At 39.6% G+C, this 19,788-nt stretch overlaps 1 protein-coding gene across 1 annotated transcript in view; it reads left to right on the top strand.

Annotated features, from left to right (window-relative positions):
* Positions 1-19,788, top strand: part of PDIA5 (protein disulfide isomerase family A member 5) — a 289,332-nt gene that overhangs the window by 193,800 nt on the left and 75,744 nt on the right. The window contains exon 12 of the mRNA XM_054971351.1: positions 19,455-19,525. Coding sequence (XP_054827326.1) covers positions 19,455-19,525 — 71 coding nt within the window. The remainder of the gene's footprint in view (positions 1-19,454; positions 19,526-19,788) is intronic.

The raw sequence follows: 19,788 nt of genomic DNA on the forward strand, positions 1-19,788 counted from the left end.
TTTAAATAACACATTCCATTTGTAAGGTCTTTTGAAAGAGAGCACCAAGGTTGCTAAGTGAAATACTCCAAAGCAAGGAAATGCCAAAGCTTAATTAAAGACTGAATCATAGTGTAAAGGCACAAAGGCATTTTTCTACCACAGTAACAGTTGGAGGGTAAAAACAATTCAGATATTTAAGATGGTTAATTAGCATGATTGAAGAGGGAATTTCAGTTTTGACATATGACTCTCCCTAGTAACCCTTTAACATTTTTGAAGGAAGTGTAGAATATGCTTAGCCTTTTGCGAAGAATTCAGTATAATAGAATGGAACCTATTATATGCTTCTGTTCAGTAGTTTTTAATTCCCAAAACAAGATTAAAGTATAATGTAGAAATACTTACAGATTCATATTACAATGCAAGTGGTCCATCTGCTGTTCCATCCTGCAAATAGTCTTATTATATAAGGACCATAATCAATTAATCTCACTAACATCTCCATTTCTGACTGTTCTGGGCAGTAAGGAATATAGAAGTACACAGAGTTGTTCAGTCAGTGCTTCTATCTTGATCTTGAGAATTTAGATGTCTGTAGCAGTTCCTGAAGTGTGTTCATATATGTGAAAAAGTTGTGACTTTTTATTTGGAACTCAATCCACAAGAATGACCAGTAAAAGGACAACATATCTGAGTAACCAGAGTCATTTGGATAACTAACTCCATCACAACGTTCCTCATGGTCATAGAATTCAGTGTAGCACCAATATTGTGCACAACTGTTTCCATACATGCAATAACAGCATCTCTCTCCATCCACAACTGCACAAGCATTAACTGGAAAATGAAGATGTTGTCATGGCTTTTTTTACAGAACTTACAGTGCAATCCTAAGCAGCGTTACTCCAGTCTAAGCCCATTGATTTCATTTCGCTTAAATTAGAGTAACTCTGGTTAGAATTGCATTGTTAGGATAGGATTGTCATGCAAATGGGGCAGCGGGCAGATCAATGCAGTTTTATAGCAAGAGATCATGTAAATAAAATGTGATACTAAAATCTCAACAACTAAATTATGCAGTAAAAGTTGATGGCTTACCTAATCAAATGTATGAAGGCAATAAAAATGATTTATCATCTCCCTTAATACATAACTCCTAACAATCATGTGATGTAAAGGTATTGAAGTATTTAGGTCTGGAGAGGTGCAGTTCTCTGGCTAAATATAGTACTGCAGAATTAGAGCATCATTGCCCACTAGTTTTGATTAAAGCTATGGGCGCTTGAAGATATACTGTGTGGTATACTGTTAAGGTATTTTCTCTATACCTTGATTCTTTACTGCAGAATTATTGATCATATGATGTTGTATTCTGTACCAATTATCTTGGGAATTCTTGAGAAGTCAGTTTACCACATTTTCCATCTTTAGTGATTGAAGCAGCTGCTATTTTTAACCTCAGATACAGCACCAACTGATGGAGCTGTCTTGATTGCAAATCCCCAAGAAATGTGATTGGCAGTATGCTGTGACAGTAATGTAGTGCATTTAAACCGTTATGAAAACTGAACCCTGCCGGATGGGTGTATTATGAACTTCACCTTTTACAGAGAGAGGGAAAATATGCCCATATTTTGGATGCTGAAGAAGACCCTGGGATTCCTCCCTGCAAATATGCCCATATTTTGGATGCTGAAGAAGACCCTGGGATTCCTCCCTGGCAAATCCAGTTAAGAGGGCCAGTGTGGTGTAGTGTTTGGAATGTTGGACCAGGACTGGGCATACCTGTCATCAAATTTTGCCATGAAATTTCATGGGTGTCCTTGGGCCAGTCATTCTCTCACAGCTACCTCACTGAGTAGTTGTGAAGGTAATACAGAGAAGAGGAGAATTGTATATCAGTATCATAAGCATTCACTGAATAAATGAAAAGATGTACTAAATAAAGAGACTGTTGGGTAGTTGGGCATAGGAAAGACCTTGGAGAGCGCTGCCAGTCAGGTGAGATGGGATTGTACTAGATGGACTGATGACTGGCTTAGTATAGTCCTAAGATCATTAGCAAAAACCAGTCTACAATCAGGGATATTGAATCTGGTTATGCTATTGATGCTTTCTTAGTGCCTCTAGTGGAAACTAAATAGACTCTGCATAGCTGGCAGTGGGAATCCTATGACTTCCTCTTTTGGATCACAGCTCTAGAAATATGCTATCCTGCTGATTATGTGAAACCTCTTTGAGTAAACACAAACATTCCCAGTTTTAGGTACCAGCATTTTGTTCCGCTTAATAACTAATACTGGCCATATGTGTGATTTTGGTTGCTCTTAAGTCTACAATCCATTTTCATGGATCAGGATGCATACAGATATTCTGAATAAAAGGACTTTCCTAAGTAAACAAAGCATTGTTTAGGGGTGGGGTGGGTGGGTTGCTTGTCCCACCTGCTGGCCTGTACTTAGATCTTGCTGAAATGGTTAGAACAGAATGAACCTTCTAGTAATTTCTCACTATGCATCCAAATAATTTTTGCTCAAAGAGAAGTGCATCTGAGCTGTATCTCATACTTTCAAAGGATCATTTTGCAGTGACTGCAAAGATTTATGTATATTATGCTAATCAATCACTCCAGACTGCAGTCAAAGCAATAAAGTATCCTCAAAACACATAAAGTATGCATGATTTGCAGAGAAGGAAACTGTATTGTGAATATATGATTGGAGGGGTCAATGGTCACTAATGCAGAAAAAGCCATTCACACATCTATAGTTGGAATGTTGGAACCCTGTTTATTGGATTTGCTAGCACAACACTTGTCTCATGATTGTGTTTCTTTCCCACGCAATGCCGTTCAAGTCTCTTGCTGGTATTACATGTAGCTGACCAGTGTTCTAAGGGATCAAATTCTGGCATTCTGATGAAAATATGTTAAATAACAATTAGCTCAACTGATAAAACGTGCATAGTAGAATTTTATTATATTGGAAATTTGCATGTTTCCTCTTTATGCACAAGGGCAGTTGTTCTGGTATACAACATAAAAGTAATGACATAATTCATTTAATACATTTGCTATTGACCAATTCTGAAGTTGTTCGTTTATTTTTTTCCCTAATAATGTAAAAAACTGCTACAGCTTTTAAAAACTGTGTGAAAAGCCCTTACTCCCAGGGTTGCAGAATCCATTAGGTCTTATCTATGCCTTTATTCACAGGACTGAGGTACAGAAAAGTCATGAGCTATTGATATATTTGTGTTCCTCTCTCATACAAGATTGTGTATTCAAAACTCATTACTCAAAAGGAAATAAATTTGCCTTACAAATTAACAAAGACTGTCTGAAGTGTTGTGCCCTGTAGGGGTGTACACCACCCAAAAAATTGGTTGATCCAGATCCAGGTATCAGGGATAGCAAAAAAAATTGGAGGAAGATCCAGAGGAGTTAGCCATGTTAGTCTGTAGTAGCAAAATCAAAGAGTCCAGTAGCACCTTTAAGACTAACCTTAGTCTTAAAGGTTAGTCTTAAAGGTGCTACTGGACTCTTTTTGATCAAAAAAATTTGGTATCCCTGAAATTCGGGTCTGATTCTCTAATCTGATTTGGCAAGATTAGAGAATCCCAAATTTGCTGTAAGGGCAACGAGCCAAGGAAGAGAGTTTTGCTTCCCTGCCCCAAGACTGCAAAAGCTTGCTTACTGAATTTAATCTGCCCCATCAGATGCCGCTCCCAGATCTGAGCTGGGATTCTCTTATGTGATGTGGTATAGTTGGATTATGTCAAATTGGCATAAATTCAGTTATATAAACAGATATGAAAAGCTGGATTTGTAAGCAGTCAGCCCAGCCTTCGCTAGTTGTACAGCAGTTTTCATATAGCTGCGTGTAATATTATAATATTAAAAGTGTACAAGCCTCTGGAGTTTAAAATGGCTACTGCATAGCCAGTCATAGTATAGACAGTCATTCCTGGCACAATGTATTCCCTCCCTAAAAACACTTAACCTAGCTCTGATGTACTTCATCAGAAAACCATCCTTTTTGTGCAGCGCTAGAACTAGTTTTGCATCTGCATTCACACGTCCCGGCAACTATCAATCAAAGTACTCAAGCCTTTTGTCTAACCCAGGAACTGACCATTGGAGTCTTTGTCCTAACTGCTAGGAGGACTCTCCTCCACCTCAGGGCACATTTTACCTATAAAGGTAGAGCTCTGGACCCATTCAAATCATGCAAGCTTTCTGGCTTCTCCCTTAGAGTCACTTCCCTAAGCCTCTTGCTCTCTTGGCCGAGGATGCTGGCGTTCGAAGCTACTCTCTTCCTCCATGGACTGGACCCCTCTCCAGGATAGGGAGCTATATTTCTGGCTACATTTCTGGCTACATTTCTGGCTACATTGTGTGTGTGTGTGTGTGTGTGTGTGTGTGAGAGAGAGAGAGAGAGAGAGAGAGAGAGAGAGAGAGAGAGAGAGATTATCTTCCCCAGTAATTGGTGTGTATGTGCATGAAGTTCTTGTGTTTAATAAAAGTTATTGTTTTATATTAAGTACCAGACTTGCTGTTCTATTGTCGGAAGGGGCCTGGTATACAAAGGTGACAGATCCCAGTTACAGCCTCTCATATAGCCATCTTCCTTGCTTGCTAATTCCCCCCATAAAACATATTTTTGCAAGGAGACCATTTCCGGTAACAGATTGTGCATCCCTAATGAACAGTATAACCTGTACCGTTATGGTGTTAGGAAGATGAATTGTTAACATTGCTTCTCCTACTTCCCTCATATTGTTCACACTTATGTTGATTCAGCTGCCAGGGGATACAGATAGATGTCCTTTCTTAGATCTAGTTAAAATTACCCCATTATCAGCTGAAGGGAGAGGTACTGGGTCATCTTTCTGCAGGTTGCTCTGACATCTTTCCATCATAATGGCCACAAGCCCATTTATATAACCTAGCAACAGTCAACAATAAATGCTTTGGGGGAGGCAAGTGTGTTTCCAAACTTAACTCTGGACAAAATGGTCATAAAATATTTCTCTGCATGAATTGAGAAGCTAATAGCTAGACAGAAATAATGCTTTGTAAATTGTATAGTTGATTTTCTGTCCTCTACATTTTTATTGTCAATTGAGTATTTAATGTGTTCAACTCAGTTTTCCTGTGTGATCTGAGGGACCTGTTTTTCATCGATAAAATGTCAATAAATGAGAATTTATGTCAATGTCTAGTGGGAAGTTGCAGTAGTTCAGCCCAAGCTCTGCTCCCAACCTGAGTTTGATCCTGGAGGAAGCCTGGTTCATGTAGCCAGCTCACAGTTGACTCAGCCTTCCATCCTTCCGAGGTCGGTAAAATGAGTACTCAGTTTCCTGGGAGTAAAGTGTAGATGACTGGGGAAGGAAATGGCAAACCATCCCATAACCAAAAGTCTGCCAAGAAAATGTCATGATGCGACATTCCCCCATGGGTCAGTAATGATTCGGTTCTTGCACAGGTGACTACCTTTACCTTTTTACCTAGTGTGGTATGACTTTTCTCCCACATGACCAAAGGCAGTCTGGTGTCAACCTAGTTCTGCATTGGGGCAAATTTATACCATGTGTGTTCAGTAGTCCTATAGAACATTTCCATTAACAGTGGTGTTTTCCACCATACAAGACACTTTACACCAGTGGAAGAGCCCCCTGTCCTGGTGGAAAAGTCCTTGTACTAGAAGAATGCTCAGTTGTTAATGGAAAATTTCATACAATCCAACACCTGGTTATCAGGCATTGAAAACTTATGAAATTTATTCACATTGATCTGCCCAGCAGTCACCATGTTGTTGCATCTTCTGCCCTGTCACTGAATAAAGGTAACATGAAATCTATTTCTGAGTGATTTCATGATGTCTCAATTTACCATCCTGTCAGAACAAATGAAAGTATATTGGGTGTTCTGAAATGCTCAAGTTTTGCTAGTTGAGAAGCTGTTTACTGGTTTTGTAGTTCTAGGTGTCTGAGCATTACTTGGACATCAGTTGATCTTTTTGAGATCCAGCTTTGTATTCACACCTTCTGCTCACTCTTATATGAAACCTGTCCTGTAAACAGGGCTCATTTCAAGGGGGAATGCGCAGGAACACAGTTCCGGTAGTTCCCCAAAGAGGTCACGTCAGGTGGCCCCATCCACCTGACTCTCAGCCATTTGGGGCCCGTTTCGTCCTGGATTGAGGCCAAAACGGCCTGGATCAGGCCTCTGATGGATGGTGGATCACTCTCCTGCTCAGCAGCAGCCCGATCCTGACCATTTTGGGCCCCTTTTCAGCCATTTTCAGTCCCTTTTTGCCATTTTGAGCCCAATTTCAGCTCTGAATGGCCAGGATTCCATCCAAAACAGCCAGGATAGGTGATGTCAAGGGGTGTGGCACATGCAAATCAGTTATGCCAACAGCACATTTCCAGTGATGTCAAGGGGCATGGCATACGCTAATGAGTTATGCTAATGAGTTCCTCCAGCTCTTTTTCTACGAAATGACCCCTGCCTGTAAAGATCATCTTTGCCCTCCCCCCAAGGAAGCACTCTTCTTCACTCAATGACGCACCTTTTGTTGTAGCAATCTCTGGCCAGATGAATGAGGGAAAATCCAATGAAGAAAACCTTCTGACACCTTCAAATCCTTCACAATATCAAAAATAATCGCTCATTAAAGAAACACAGTATTGATCATTAATCACTGAATTATGCTCATCTCCGGAAACTGAGAAGGAATCTCCGTATAGTGGAACCAACATTAGTACAGTGCAGGTCTGGAAGAGTCTTGCAGTTCAATTTTATAGCCTTTACCTTGGTGCTTCTAATGACTGATGAACCAATAAAACTATTTTGTTTCATTAAAGAAGCTATATGTTTATACCTTTTGAAAGTGAATTTCCTCTTCTGCCTGGTATGCAATACCAATTAACTTGAAATATGGCCACACTTATTTCCATTCATAAAATCCTATATGGTCCCTTACTGCACATTGTGATGAACTGGCCCTTTCATTAAGCAGAATCTTGCCAGCAAATCTTGAGTTAGATTCTGTCACATCATGTGATTTGCAAAGTGGTTTCTCTCTGATTCAACATTCATCAATTTAAAGTGTTCACATGTTAAAATGACTTCAAGTTAGAAGATTCCTGGTTTTTGGATGCCTTCCCTTTACATTAAATTGTTTAATAGTTCTGACATTTTAATACATTTTGTTTTAATCCCAGTGGGCTATATTGTAAAATTGTTAGCTATTTCCAGATAGTTTCTGTGAAATGTAGAAGGTTAAATGCATCAGCGGAATAGCTGTTAGTGTTTTGTAAGCGTGAAAGATCTGTAACTTTATTTTGTTCAAACTTTTGTAGCATTCGTTGCTAAGGTGCAAAATAGTATCTTGATCCATTAACAGAATGTGTCAAGCCAGAGCAGATGGGGAAGGTTTCTGGCAGGAAACAAAGGAACGGAGCAGTCTCCTCCAAAAATAATAGTCTGTGTTGAACATTTGTAGAAATAAACTCAAACAATGAGTTGGGTGAATGGTTGAAATATTTTATAGTTTTTAATCTGGTAACCCTGTTGTGGCTATTCAGTTGAGAAGATAGACACCAGCTGGACAGAAATAATGCTAAGAAAATTTTAGGATCATCCTTCCCCTTCTGTTTTTATTGCCAGTGGTGATGGAATTTATTATCTACTATGTGGGTTAAAAGGATAAAATCATTTTAAGAGCTTATCATGTCATCTGTGTTTAGTTCCCTTCTCTGACAGGTGTCTGATGTGATCTGAGAGAGTCAAATAGCTACAGCTAGAAATAAAACGTGTACAAGCTGGGCTTGGGTTGTAGAGGGGCAGCAGAAAAATCTCTTGACATAGGTTGCACATTGTAGTAACTGATTTGTGATCAGCAAAAATTTTCTTGTTGGACAGATTAATAATCAGTATTGCTGGGTTTTGTGGCAGTGTTAATGTATGAGGTCTTAATGTGTAATGTAGGTATTGGTTAGTGTGTGGAGTACGAAAGATCCTGCTTTAAGGGATGGAGTATTACCTGTGGTTCCTTCCTATCTAAAAAGATCCTATTTCTGTAGCAACTGGTCAATAGTAAGCATTCTTTAGAGAAAGGACAGTGTCTCAGAGGTAGGATGTCAGCTCTACATGCAGAAGGTCCCAAGTTCAATCCTCAGTATCTCCAGCTAAAAGGTGATGTGAAAAACTTTGCACCTGAGACCCTGGAAAGTTATGCATTATCATCATCATCATCATCATCATCATTTTTATTATTTATTATTTACTTCATTTATACCCTGCCTTTCTCCACATCCAGAGAGTTGCCCCCAGCCAGAGAAAGCAGCTTCATGTGTTCATCTGATAACCTGTTTAGTTGGTAGCCTGTAGTGCCATAATAATGATGATGGTGATGATAATAATTACTTGATTTACATACTGCCCTTCAGGCCGACTTAACACCCACTCAGAGCGGTTTACGAAGTATGTTGTTATTATCCTCATGATAATCACCCTGTGAGGTGGGTGGGGCAGAGAGAGCTCTGGAAGAGCTGTGACTGATCCAAGGTCACCCAGCTGGCTTCAAGCAGAGGAGTGGGGAATCAAACCCATCTCTCCAGATTAGACTCCCACTGCTCTTATCCACTACACCAAACTGGCAGCTTGATATGAGTTTGCTGCTATAGATTGTACACAACTCAATTTATGTCTGCGTTCCATCAACTCCTTCTATTTTCAGGTAGATAGTCATGTTGGTCTGCAATAGAACAGCAGAATTTGAGTCCGGTGGTACCTTAGAGACCAGCAAGATTTTCAGAGTATAAGCTTTCAGGAGCTTTGACTCTCAAAAGCTTATACCCTGAAAATGTTTATGGTCTCTAAGGTGCCACTGGACTCAAATCCTGCTGTTGAGTTTCTATGACTCCATGTTGTTCTTTTCCACTTTCCAGTACTTTCTTGAAATCTCAGGCATCTGTACCTGTCTGAAGCAAAAAAACAGTTGCCTCTGATCTTCCCACTATCTCACAATCTTGGGGATCCATCACCTTCTCCTGCCTATTTCTTGAATTGTCTGCTTGGGATTTGAGCAGCAAACTATGAACTTGTTTAATCCAAAAAGATCTGAAGTTTACTTGCCTTTAAAAGGATTGTTACATGATTTATATTAAACTATTCCATAAACAGGTCTTATTTTCTAATACTAAAGCGCTGAACTAGGCACACACCTGTGTTAAGCTCCAGGATCCAGTACTGCTCATGCTAGATAGGCTCTTAATATTTTCAGTTTATCTGCATCTGACAACATTGCTGCCTATTCTCTGTGATGGAATTCTAAGGAGTCAGGTGTAAGGAACATGAAGGCGCTCTCAGATTCTTTTACCACTGGGATGTGTGGGATGTTTACTGATTTTACTAGAAATTTATAAAGCAGACATTCTCAGAACTGTTTAAACCCTCTATGGAGACCAAACTTCATGGTTATGTCTCTGTCTGCTTAAGAGATGAAGTTGTGTCCCTGTCTTTAAAACTTCCACTGCAAACCTCTCCTCAAAACACTTGTAGCCATCTTCCATGGAAGAAGCACAGGATTAAAACGTACTAAAGCAATACAATAGGCAGCTCTTAGGATACCTTCATTTTCTAACCATTTTAAAAGCTTAATCCTCCACTGTAATTTTTTATTTTAATTTTAAAACTGTTTAGCCATCTTGCCTTTTGAAGAACACTTGCTAAGGGCAGATGAAGATTTCACTGCCTACATTTTTTAAACCTTCTCCTCTGGCTATTTGTTATTCACACTATTCACTGTTTTTCTACCCTGACCTGGATGCACCTCATTGTATCAGGACTAGGCACTGTTGTCCTACCCTAATGCTCCGTTTCAGTGTGGTGCTTTATAGAATGTTGTTGAAAGACTCTTAAAGATAATTTGAACTATAATAAATGTTAGGATATAGGCCAGTCATTTGACAAAGTTGGTAGCCCTGGGCCTCCCTACAATGTTAGTCTAGCTCTTTACATCTTCAGTTCCTGTTTTGCTAATAACAATGCTTTAAACTTTGGTTTTCTCATTATGCTAATAGAAATATTTGTGGCAAGCAGCCAGGGAAGCATGTAGATGTAAGCTAATGAATACTAATATTACTCCAGTACCTTGTCAATAGAACTGAATAATCAGTGAATGGGATCCTGCATTCATAAGTCACCTCACCACCAGATATTCCATGTTGTCTCATCTGCTTTGAGCCTGTTGGTGATCAGCAGTTCTTGCCTGTCACATGTCTAACTTCAAGCCACAGCCTTGCATGTGATAGGGTCAAAAGCTAGATGATGGGCCTGTGGAGATTTTTTTTCCTGTATAAAGAAACAGTAATTCAATAGATGTTCATAATCAAGTGGTGTGAACAGGCAGTATGACATCTGTATTCTGCAGACTGAGGATGCTCCAGATGGAATAGTTAAATCCAGGGACAATAAGCTTCTTCTGTTTTCTCTTTTTTGTGTGCATTTACGAGTTGGAATTAGAGCTGAAAGCATTAATCACTCAGCACACCTTATTAGATTGATTCAATAACTGTACATTTAAAATATTACTATGAAGCAGTTTTCAAGGGGAAAATATACCTAATGAAAGAATGTCCAGAGGCAATAGGGAAGCTCTCAGCATTCTCTTCTTGAAGCTAACAAAACTTTGCATCCATGAGGGAAAAAAATTATAGTGTTTGTTTTATTTAAATTTTGCTGCTTATCCATAGCCATAGACTAAATTTTGGGTTGTGGGGAAAAGAGGATTCACAAAAAAAATACTCCTGTTAAAATGATTGATTTGTGACTAAATGTGAGCTTGGAGACAGAACAACATCCATTTTCTCTGGAAGACTTCCAAGCTTGGTCAGATCACAAGGGAATGCCGGTGTTAAATCTGAGGAGCTGCCACCGAGAGTGCTTCCTCAGCATGAGGAGTTAATGGAAAGTGTTCCTGACAGCTGCTACAGCGTTGGAGACCCAGATTTAGTGACAAGTGAAAGAGCAACTCAAGCCTCTAAGTCTGGCTTACCACAGAATGTCTAAATACTTTGGCAGGTGAATCTTTTCCCTCTAGGCAGAGAGTGCCTAAGATGTTTTAGTGCCTGGGGCAGAAATCCAAATATCCTGCCTTTCCCAAGTTGGTAAGAACATGCCAATAAATGGAACAACTTGCTATCCTTTAATGGTATGTTGCATGGGACAGATTGTTACATGGGACAGATTGCTTCGCCTTCCCTTTAGGTTTATCTGGTTCTGTACATGCTGGATATTGGCCAGTCAAGGCTGGAACATAATGCACCTAGTCAGCACTTTGCAATTGGGATGTATGACAAGACAAAGCCACTACAGATACTACCAGCTACAAGCTAAGTGTGACATCCCTGTCAGTGTGTAACCATGATAGGGGCTGAATGGGCATGTTGGCAATTAGCTCTGAACGGTGCTCTGATAGTGCTCTGCGAGTCCTGCTTCCTAGCTATGCCATTAGTTCTTGAGAGTTTCAGAGAAGACACAGAAGGAAATGATGTTATCCTTTTACAGGTGGCATAAGGGTGTCCTTGTACTTGATTTTTGACCTTTTCTCTTCCCCCCAGGACTGGATATATCATTTCTCTTTCTTTGTCTTTGGTTCTTAGTACAGTCATGTCAATATTCACTTAACACAAAAGGGCATCTCTTCCAAGAATGCACATCACAGGTATTGTTCTATCAAACCTTGTGAAGTGTCCCTGGACAATCTCAGTAGACCTTTTGCAGCACTGCAGCTGCATCTTGGAATGTTTTATTGGTTGAAAAATAGCTCAGCAGGGAGGAATCTAAAACTACACAAAGGTCTAATGTGTTTAATTTTTGTGATTTTTGAATTGGCTGTTAGGAGTTAATGGTTGACCCTGAAAGACCAGAGAAAAGAAGAATGCTGAAAAGAAGGTGGACTGAGGTGCAGTGTTTTTTTCTGTAGATTTCAGTTTTACTGTTCCTAATATATGCACGCTGCTTTTTGCCTAATATATGCCCGCTGCTTTTTGCAATAGCAGGTGAATGGAAAGATTCCCAGTAAATATGTACAGAACAGCAGAGAGAGAGCAGCAGCCTAAGGCTTTTTTTGTTTCTGCCCAGGTTAATATTTTCATTTCTACCCACTATTGCCATGTGTACTTCCCTGTTTTGTCTGTGTCGATAAAATCAGAAAATTATAGAAAAGAGGCACACTGAAATGATCTAGCCCACACACGTTGTTGCTGGAATCAATTATGCCTATACCATCCCAGATTCAAAACAGTTAAATTTCATCATGTAATATTTTCCAGTCCAGAGTGTTCCCCCCCCCCTCAAAGGGTGTAAATAGAACAGTAAATTGCTGTCAGTGGAGTTATGCAAATACAAATCTAAAATGACATCAGGGTGCACTCTCCAGAGTCTGACAGGTCTCATACAAAAGACTTAGGTAGTTAGGGGTTTGGCTGTTTTGGTTTTTTGCTTTAAATGTTGAAGGGTGTCTCCCAGTTCGTTTTCTCGCCTTTCTGCTCTGGCGTGCACATGTTAGAATAATGGCTTACATAGGATGTCCCCAAAGTTGGTTCTGAGAAACATCCAGTGCTCTCCCATGCTAGCCAGTTGGTGACTGAATTCAGATCCCATGGCAAGGTTCATTATGATGCCCAGATGCAGATACTACAACAAAATAAAATTGTTGGTTGGCACTGAACTGTGATTAATATCCCTTTCCACTCATGGTAGACACTGCTGCTCACAGAAGAAGGGAGGGTGATTCCCCCCCCCCCTTCTTACTGAAGCTTTCTAATTGGACTCCAGGACCATCATAGGAGTCAGCTGGCCTTTAGGGATACATCTGAGTGGGGAATTAAAGACTGCAGTATGTGGGGGGAGGGAAGTTGTTTATGTGTGGCTCAGCTCCATTCACACTGCATAAGATCCAAGCCACTGTTTTCAAGCTAGAGTGTATTGCTGGTTTATTAACTTCAATTGTACTAATTTCAGTTTGTTGTGATGTTCTGAATTCTTCAAACCACAGTTTATGTAGCATCATCCTCCAGGGGATCTTGACTACAGAGGCTGCAGTAAACAGAAGATATCTTCCTTGCCAGGAAACAGGAGAAAAACAAGAAGCTTACAAACCAGGGTTCACACTTGAACTTGGATTTCTTGGTTTATGACTGGCAGACTAGATAGAGAGTGTTGCACACACTCCACCACTTTAAAATAACTATGGCTCATCATGACTTCTTTGGTAAGCCACTGAAAATAGTAACCTGAAAAGAGTGTAAAACAAGTTATTCTTGTTTTAATTTTTTTTTATACAAAAAACCAAGTTATTAATTTCTCAGGGTGGTGCTCCAGTGGAGGTTGTCAGGCTTGCTTGGTTTTACAGGCAAAATGATGGCCAGTGGACAAATGGAATATTTCTCCCAAAGGAAAGAACCATTAAGATGTATGTGGACAATTTTGGTCACTTGCAAAGATCCCAGAACTCCAAAATCATTCAGTTGTTAATGAATTGTGGATGTATGCTGTTGTCTTAAACATGCAATGTGATGACTGTGTGCCAGCTACACTCTGGGCTGATTTCACTGCCTCTAGAATGTTTCCTTGTCCCCCAGGGAAGTCTTCTCTTCCAAGCGGGGGAAAAGGGCATTGACCATTTGTGGTAATACATATACATGTTTCTAAAATTGTTCACTGTCTAGCACTGAGGTTGAGCCTCAAAACAAAGGCTGCATGATGGAATAACGGCCAGCTGCCAACCCAGCCTCTGACTCCTAACATCTGACTTCCATCACATGCTTCTGAGCGCTTTATATAGCTTCCGCAAGGCAGCAGTTCCACGCCAGAGCCCTTTAAAATGATGATGATTTTTACACCCAAATATATCATTTTGTATTCTAAGCTTTAAGCTCTTGGATTTGAAAAGTTGCCTTTGTAAAAGAGAAAAGTTAAGCTTGCACAGCAATAAAAACAAAGTGTGTTTCTGTTCCAGGTGTGTGTGATTTTTAAACCATTCTTTAGAGCAGCTTTCAAGTGTAAATCTTGCCCCTATTGTGACCCTGTAGGGAGCCATGAATAACAATTTTTAGCAGAACTCTTAAATTCAGTGTTGTAATCTTGAAGGGAAGGCCTAATCTATAGTTTGCTAAAAGGTGCAGTGGATTGAGACTTGTCATATCTTCACAGCCTTTCTTCCCTAAGTCTGGTCACTAGAATAATACATGATGAATTATGGGGCATGGATTCAGGGATGAATGTGTTCTGTGCCACCCTCTCCTTCTCCCAGAGGTTACATAGAAAGGAAGTTTAAATTTTATACTTTTGAGTACAATTTAGAAGTTTGTTTCACTTGAGTAGTATGTTTTAATAACAGAATTTGTACTTGGCATCCAGTTAGATTTCAAATAGACAGTCTTTAGGTAGAGACCACTATTAGGCCATAGTCACAGTTTGGGAAAGATTCTATAACGTCGAGCCTTGGAAATACGGAGTATGCCTATAAAGAGTTCTGGCCCCCAAAGTGTGTTCTGGTTCTGAAGTTGCTACTTGCTGGAGAGCTTGAATTGACAAATGTAGGGTAGCCTGATTTTACAGGGGGAAGGATATGACAGAGTGGTGAATATAATTTATTTGTATGTGGGTAGACCCACAAGGAAAAGTATAACAGCTGAAAACCTTCAGTTGAACTGAGGAAAGTGAAAAGTAAAGCAGCTAGAACCACTCAGTTATCCTAGAATCCATACATCATTTGGTTATGTTACGATCTTTCACTTTGTGGAGTGTCCTTTCCACACCAGAAAATCTAGAGGAAAAATATTGCGGTAGCGGAATGTCCAATGTTGTGTGGATGTCGTTTTGGATATCTCAATAGTTTCTTAAGATGACAGCAGAAGATTTTACTTACAGAGTAGTGTAGGCAAGTAAACTGATTCCAATTTCCAGCATCTTTAGGTCTTTGACTGGTCTTTGTTTGTATGGTTCAAACAAATAATTTTTATGATTTGTGTGGGTTTAATACCTAATTTTGGAGTTTTTAAAAAACCATGTGGCAGCTGGAGACTTTTTGAATGAGGTTGCTGAGGCACACCGTTAAGTTTGTTTAACCTATTTGAGGAAGGGTCTAGGCAAGCAGGTAACGTCTATAGTGTGCCCAGAATGGAGGAAGAAAAGTTTCCAGGGGATCGTGCTCCATTACAATTCTGTTCATTACAGCTCAAGTTCCTGAGCTGAAGCTAGCTAGTGAGCCTTAACAAGCTGGTTCCTGTTGAGCATCTGGCAGGTTCCTCAGCCAAACTGCTATCTAGCAGGTGTTTGTGATCCACAATGCCAGGTGGTGATTGAGGATAAGAGGATAAATAAATGGGGAGGGATGCAAGGGTTTGGAAGGTATTATAGTGGCATTCCATGATACACAGAAACTCTGTTTTAATTCCCTTGTGGGGGTTATTTGCTTTCAAGCAAAAACTCCATTGTGTTTTCATTAATTTTGTCACTGAACGCACTAGTGGTATTTTTAACAGAAATTTCAAAGTGAATTTCTTAGGAATGGAAGCTATCCACACATTACCTCCCACTCCCGCAGCAGGATCATTCTTGTATAAGTACAGGGTGTCAGATGACATGATTCTCCGGGAAGAAAGCAAAACACACTGCAGAAAGGGGCTTGCAGAGCAAATGGCTGGAGAACACCGGATGATAAATGCCATATGCAGCAGAGGAAGGCATGTCTGGCCTGGACTGAAAAATCCTTTCTGATTCTAAATATGGGGTTTTTTTAGAGAGAGGGTTTTGTGGGAGCACATGTGAACCCAAGAAGTATGTCTTATGTCAGGTACAGAAATGAAAGGTCTAAGTAATTAGATTTCTCACTTGTGCGTAAGTCACCATGTAAATATCTCTGGAGTAATTCTCGCTTAATCCCTTTGCTGTGAGTGATTTGCCCTGTCCTGTGTAGACAATTAAAACTATATTTCCTTGTCAACTTGGATCTTTTTCTGAAATATGGATTCAAGTCAGTTTTGCCTATTGTCTGAAGGTGACCATGCTAACCTATTTAGAAGTTAATCTGTGTTGCATTTTGTAACATATGTTTATTTGAAGCTAGAGATGGGGGCAGATGCTTGTCTTATCATTTAGTTCCTCAGCTTCCTATAGGTTGTAATTATCCAAACAGAGAGTCTGTTGAGACTGGGCATGATATATAATGTATATTTCATTATATCTGATTTTGGCACGCAATCAAAGTGTACTACAGGATTCCACACCCCAGATTAACCTACTCACTGTCTGATCAATAACATGTGCAAAATGGGGATATAACCGCATGTTAGCATAACTAACACAATTGCCAGTGGCTGTGGTAAGTACTGATCAATAGATCCTAGTGTAGTTGTATATTTATACCATTGTCTGTTCCTGTTGCAAACAAAACAGGGTGGAAGAAAACCCCGGAATTCAACCTGGGAAAAGTAACTGCTACTGAGTTGATTGAAATGATGTATACCTATATAGTATTTCCTTAGCTTGCTGTACTATAAGTTTATTACCTGCCCTCAGGTTTTGTACACCAGTAAGCAATTTGTTTACAAGATAAGCTCTGAAAAATGGTCTCTTCCATTCTTAATAACAGTTGGCTAGCTACTGTTGTTGTCTTTTAGCCAGAAGAAACTTGGGTCTATTGTGGGAAGACATCTTTCAAACAACACCCATCATGCAATGAAAATACTGTTTGTCAAATAAGTGCCCCCTCCAGTGGAACCCACTTCAGTTTCTCTGGTTTTCTGACTGTGCAAACACTTGATGGGATTAAGTCCTTTGCAACTGATGTTTACTCGAGCATTTATATGCAACAAAGCAAAATCAGCAATACATCTCCATTCTGTTTATAAATAAGTAGTGGCTACAGCAAGAATTCAGTAAAGATTGGTGTTTATTATGCTATAGGCTAAACATAACTGAACCACTTTTAATTTGTAGCAATGCAAATAAGTCTAAATATACATATGGATGTCATTTGCTTGTTAATAATCAGCTTTTGTTAGCCTTCCCTGGAGTTACCTGGAGGGAGATTCTTACTTGCCTCCGGCAAGAAGTAGAGTGACTATTTACGAGCTTGCTTTCATGCCTTTTTGTTTTCTGTTAGCAGCCAAATGGTTTAATTAAAAGCCAGATTTACAGTGGGCATCTCCTGTTGTATATTAGCCTTAACAAGCAACTGAGAAGGTGCTCCAATTTGGATTAAATTATGGTGGGGTGGGGGATTTAATCTTCCCATGCCAGTTTCCTGGTAGAAATCAGGTGGGCTGGAGTTAATATTAACTCTGGGAGAAGGAAAAAGTAATATATAATTGTATTTCCCCTCCTCTCTTTGCTAGGGTCAATAACAACTTGGAGGATATTTTTATCACAGAAACAGCACTGTTTACTCTCTCCCCCAGTGCTGCAGGCCCAGTCCATAATGGTTGCTTTTTAAGGCTAAAATGCTTACTGGGAGATCCAATAATGTATCCGCAGTGTAATATTTGGTTGGCCCTAATAGTGGACAAATAAATACTCATGATCTGCTCTCTCTTTGTGGTGAGTAGAGAGAGAGCATTTTCTGTGGTCACGCCTCATCTTTGGAACACTCTCCCCCTTGAGGCATACCTGGCGCCTACTTAACTTTCTTTTTAGACACTAGGCTAAAACACATCTTTATCCAGGCTTTTAATTAGAGAGTTTATCTTACCAGCTTCTTAATGGTCTGTTCTGTTTTAAGGACATTTTTAATGCTGCTTATGTCTAATGGCTTGTTTTTCAAAGGCTTATATATTTATACTATGTTTTTTAATTGTGAGCCATCTCTAGCAGGACTCTGAAGAGGCGGCATGAAAATATTCTAAATAAATAAATACATTTTGTTAATAAATCTATATATCTTCCTAGAGGTTCTGTCACACAAGATTTCAAAAAGTGTGAGAGATGTGGTAATAAATGAGCTGTTTCCCACAACTTCCTGTATCTAGTCAGCATACATAACTGCCACAGGCATGTTAGGCCCCACCCAAAATTCATTTGTGTTGATTGGGCCAGGAAGCAGCAGCATTACCTTCAGTGAAGGATGTTGTCAGCACATCTGTTAAAACTTGGGCTGGATTGGAAAAAACTTCTAAGCTCAGAAAACGTGTGTATTCTGTTTAATGATCCTTTTACTCCCTTATGGTAACATTTAAGTAATCTTTTCTACATATGTATAAATATTCTTGATGCTCATAAGGAAATAGAACTGTTGCTGTTGAACAGCTGTTCATTTCATTTTTTTAACAGGCTAATCCTATCTTTAAAATATGTATATAATGGGTGAAAAGGGATTTGTGGCTTAGCAGAGAAGCAAAATTGACACTAGTGCAACTAGATGCTGAAAACATAGTATTATAGATTGCTCCAGTGCAGCTAATTAAAAATGTCATGCCAAGCAAGCAGACATTAGAAAGTGTGCTGATGCCACTTAAGTGGGCTAAAGTAAGGACTTGGTGTAGAGCTGCTCCGTTTTCATGCACTTCTGGCATACAAGTATTAGGGTTTGTCAAGGCTCTGTGCTTCCTCCCTCAAGAGATAGTATACTGATTCTGTGAAGTCATTTTGTTGAGAGGACAAAGAATCCATTCTGAGACTGCAGACTGTGTATAAAAGGCATTGTTGTACCAGTAACATGGGAAGTACTTTTCACACTTCAGTGCATCAAAGTACATACCTTTATTTCCCTAGATTGAAGGCCAGCCATCTAGTGAGCATCCAAGTGAAGTCAAAGCAATAAGTATAGTAATATCTCGATCACTGTGCCTTCCCTAGTACCAGCCACTGTTTTCTAAAGCTTCTAGAAAAGTTTCATGTCTAACTGTGTGAGTTGTGGGCTGGGAGACCCCCTACTTCAAATTTCATATCAGCCACCATGAACCCACCAAGTGTTCTCAGGCAGGCTGATGTCTTTCAGGTCTCACCTTGAATGAGCAAATAATACCAGCCTGTATTACAAGGTGTTGTAGTAGAGATTGCTGAAAGTAGGTGCATGAAGCATGTGTGCTTAGGAAAAGCATTATGTCACTTTTCCATCAGTAATGTAAAGAAAGCAAGTACTGTGTTCTGATAAATACCTGTGTAAATTTCCAGAATATCTGAGTACCATACTGCTTGTTACATTCAGTATCAGTGATTGGGTCAACTTGACACATCATTAACTTTATTATTGCTAGTGTTATAAGTAGTAGTATTTCTTAACCATTTCCTATGCCACCCTTCCCTATTTTGAAAAACTGGGTGGGTGGGCAGGTAGGATTTGTACCAATATTGTTTTCAACAGAGCTGTGGGCAGCCATCTAATATTTAGGAACGTGTAGTGGCACTAGCTAGTTTTCTTTTGCCAAAAATGTTCAGTTAAACTTTTCTCCAACAGGGTGTGGGCATTGTAAGAAGATGAAGCCAGAATATGAGAAGGCAGCAGAGATGCTCCATGCTGACAGTGATGTAAGCTAATTCCCTTAATTTGCCCCTTCTACAAATGATCCTTAATAAATAACCGAAATCATAAAAATCGTTCTTCTCGCTGCAACAATTTCAGTTATGCTCACCTTCCCAAGGGGCTGTGAAAAAGATGGCTCCAAAGTACAATTTCATCAGTAATGCATGAGCTCTGCCAAAATTGTAAGTAAGAACATTCTGTCTTAAAACACAAACAACAGAAAAGTTGGGTATTTATATATTTGGCTTTTGGGCTTTGTTGCATGTAA

The sequence above is a fragment of the Eublepharis macularius genome, chromosome 2, assembly GCF_028583425.1.
Source record: "Eublepharis macularius isolate TG4126 chromosome 2, MPM_Emac_v1.0, whole genome shotgun sequence".
Taxonomy (NCBI): Eukaryota; Metazoa; Chordata; class Lepidosauria; order Squamata; family Eublepharidae; genus Eublepharis; species Eublepharis macularius.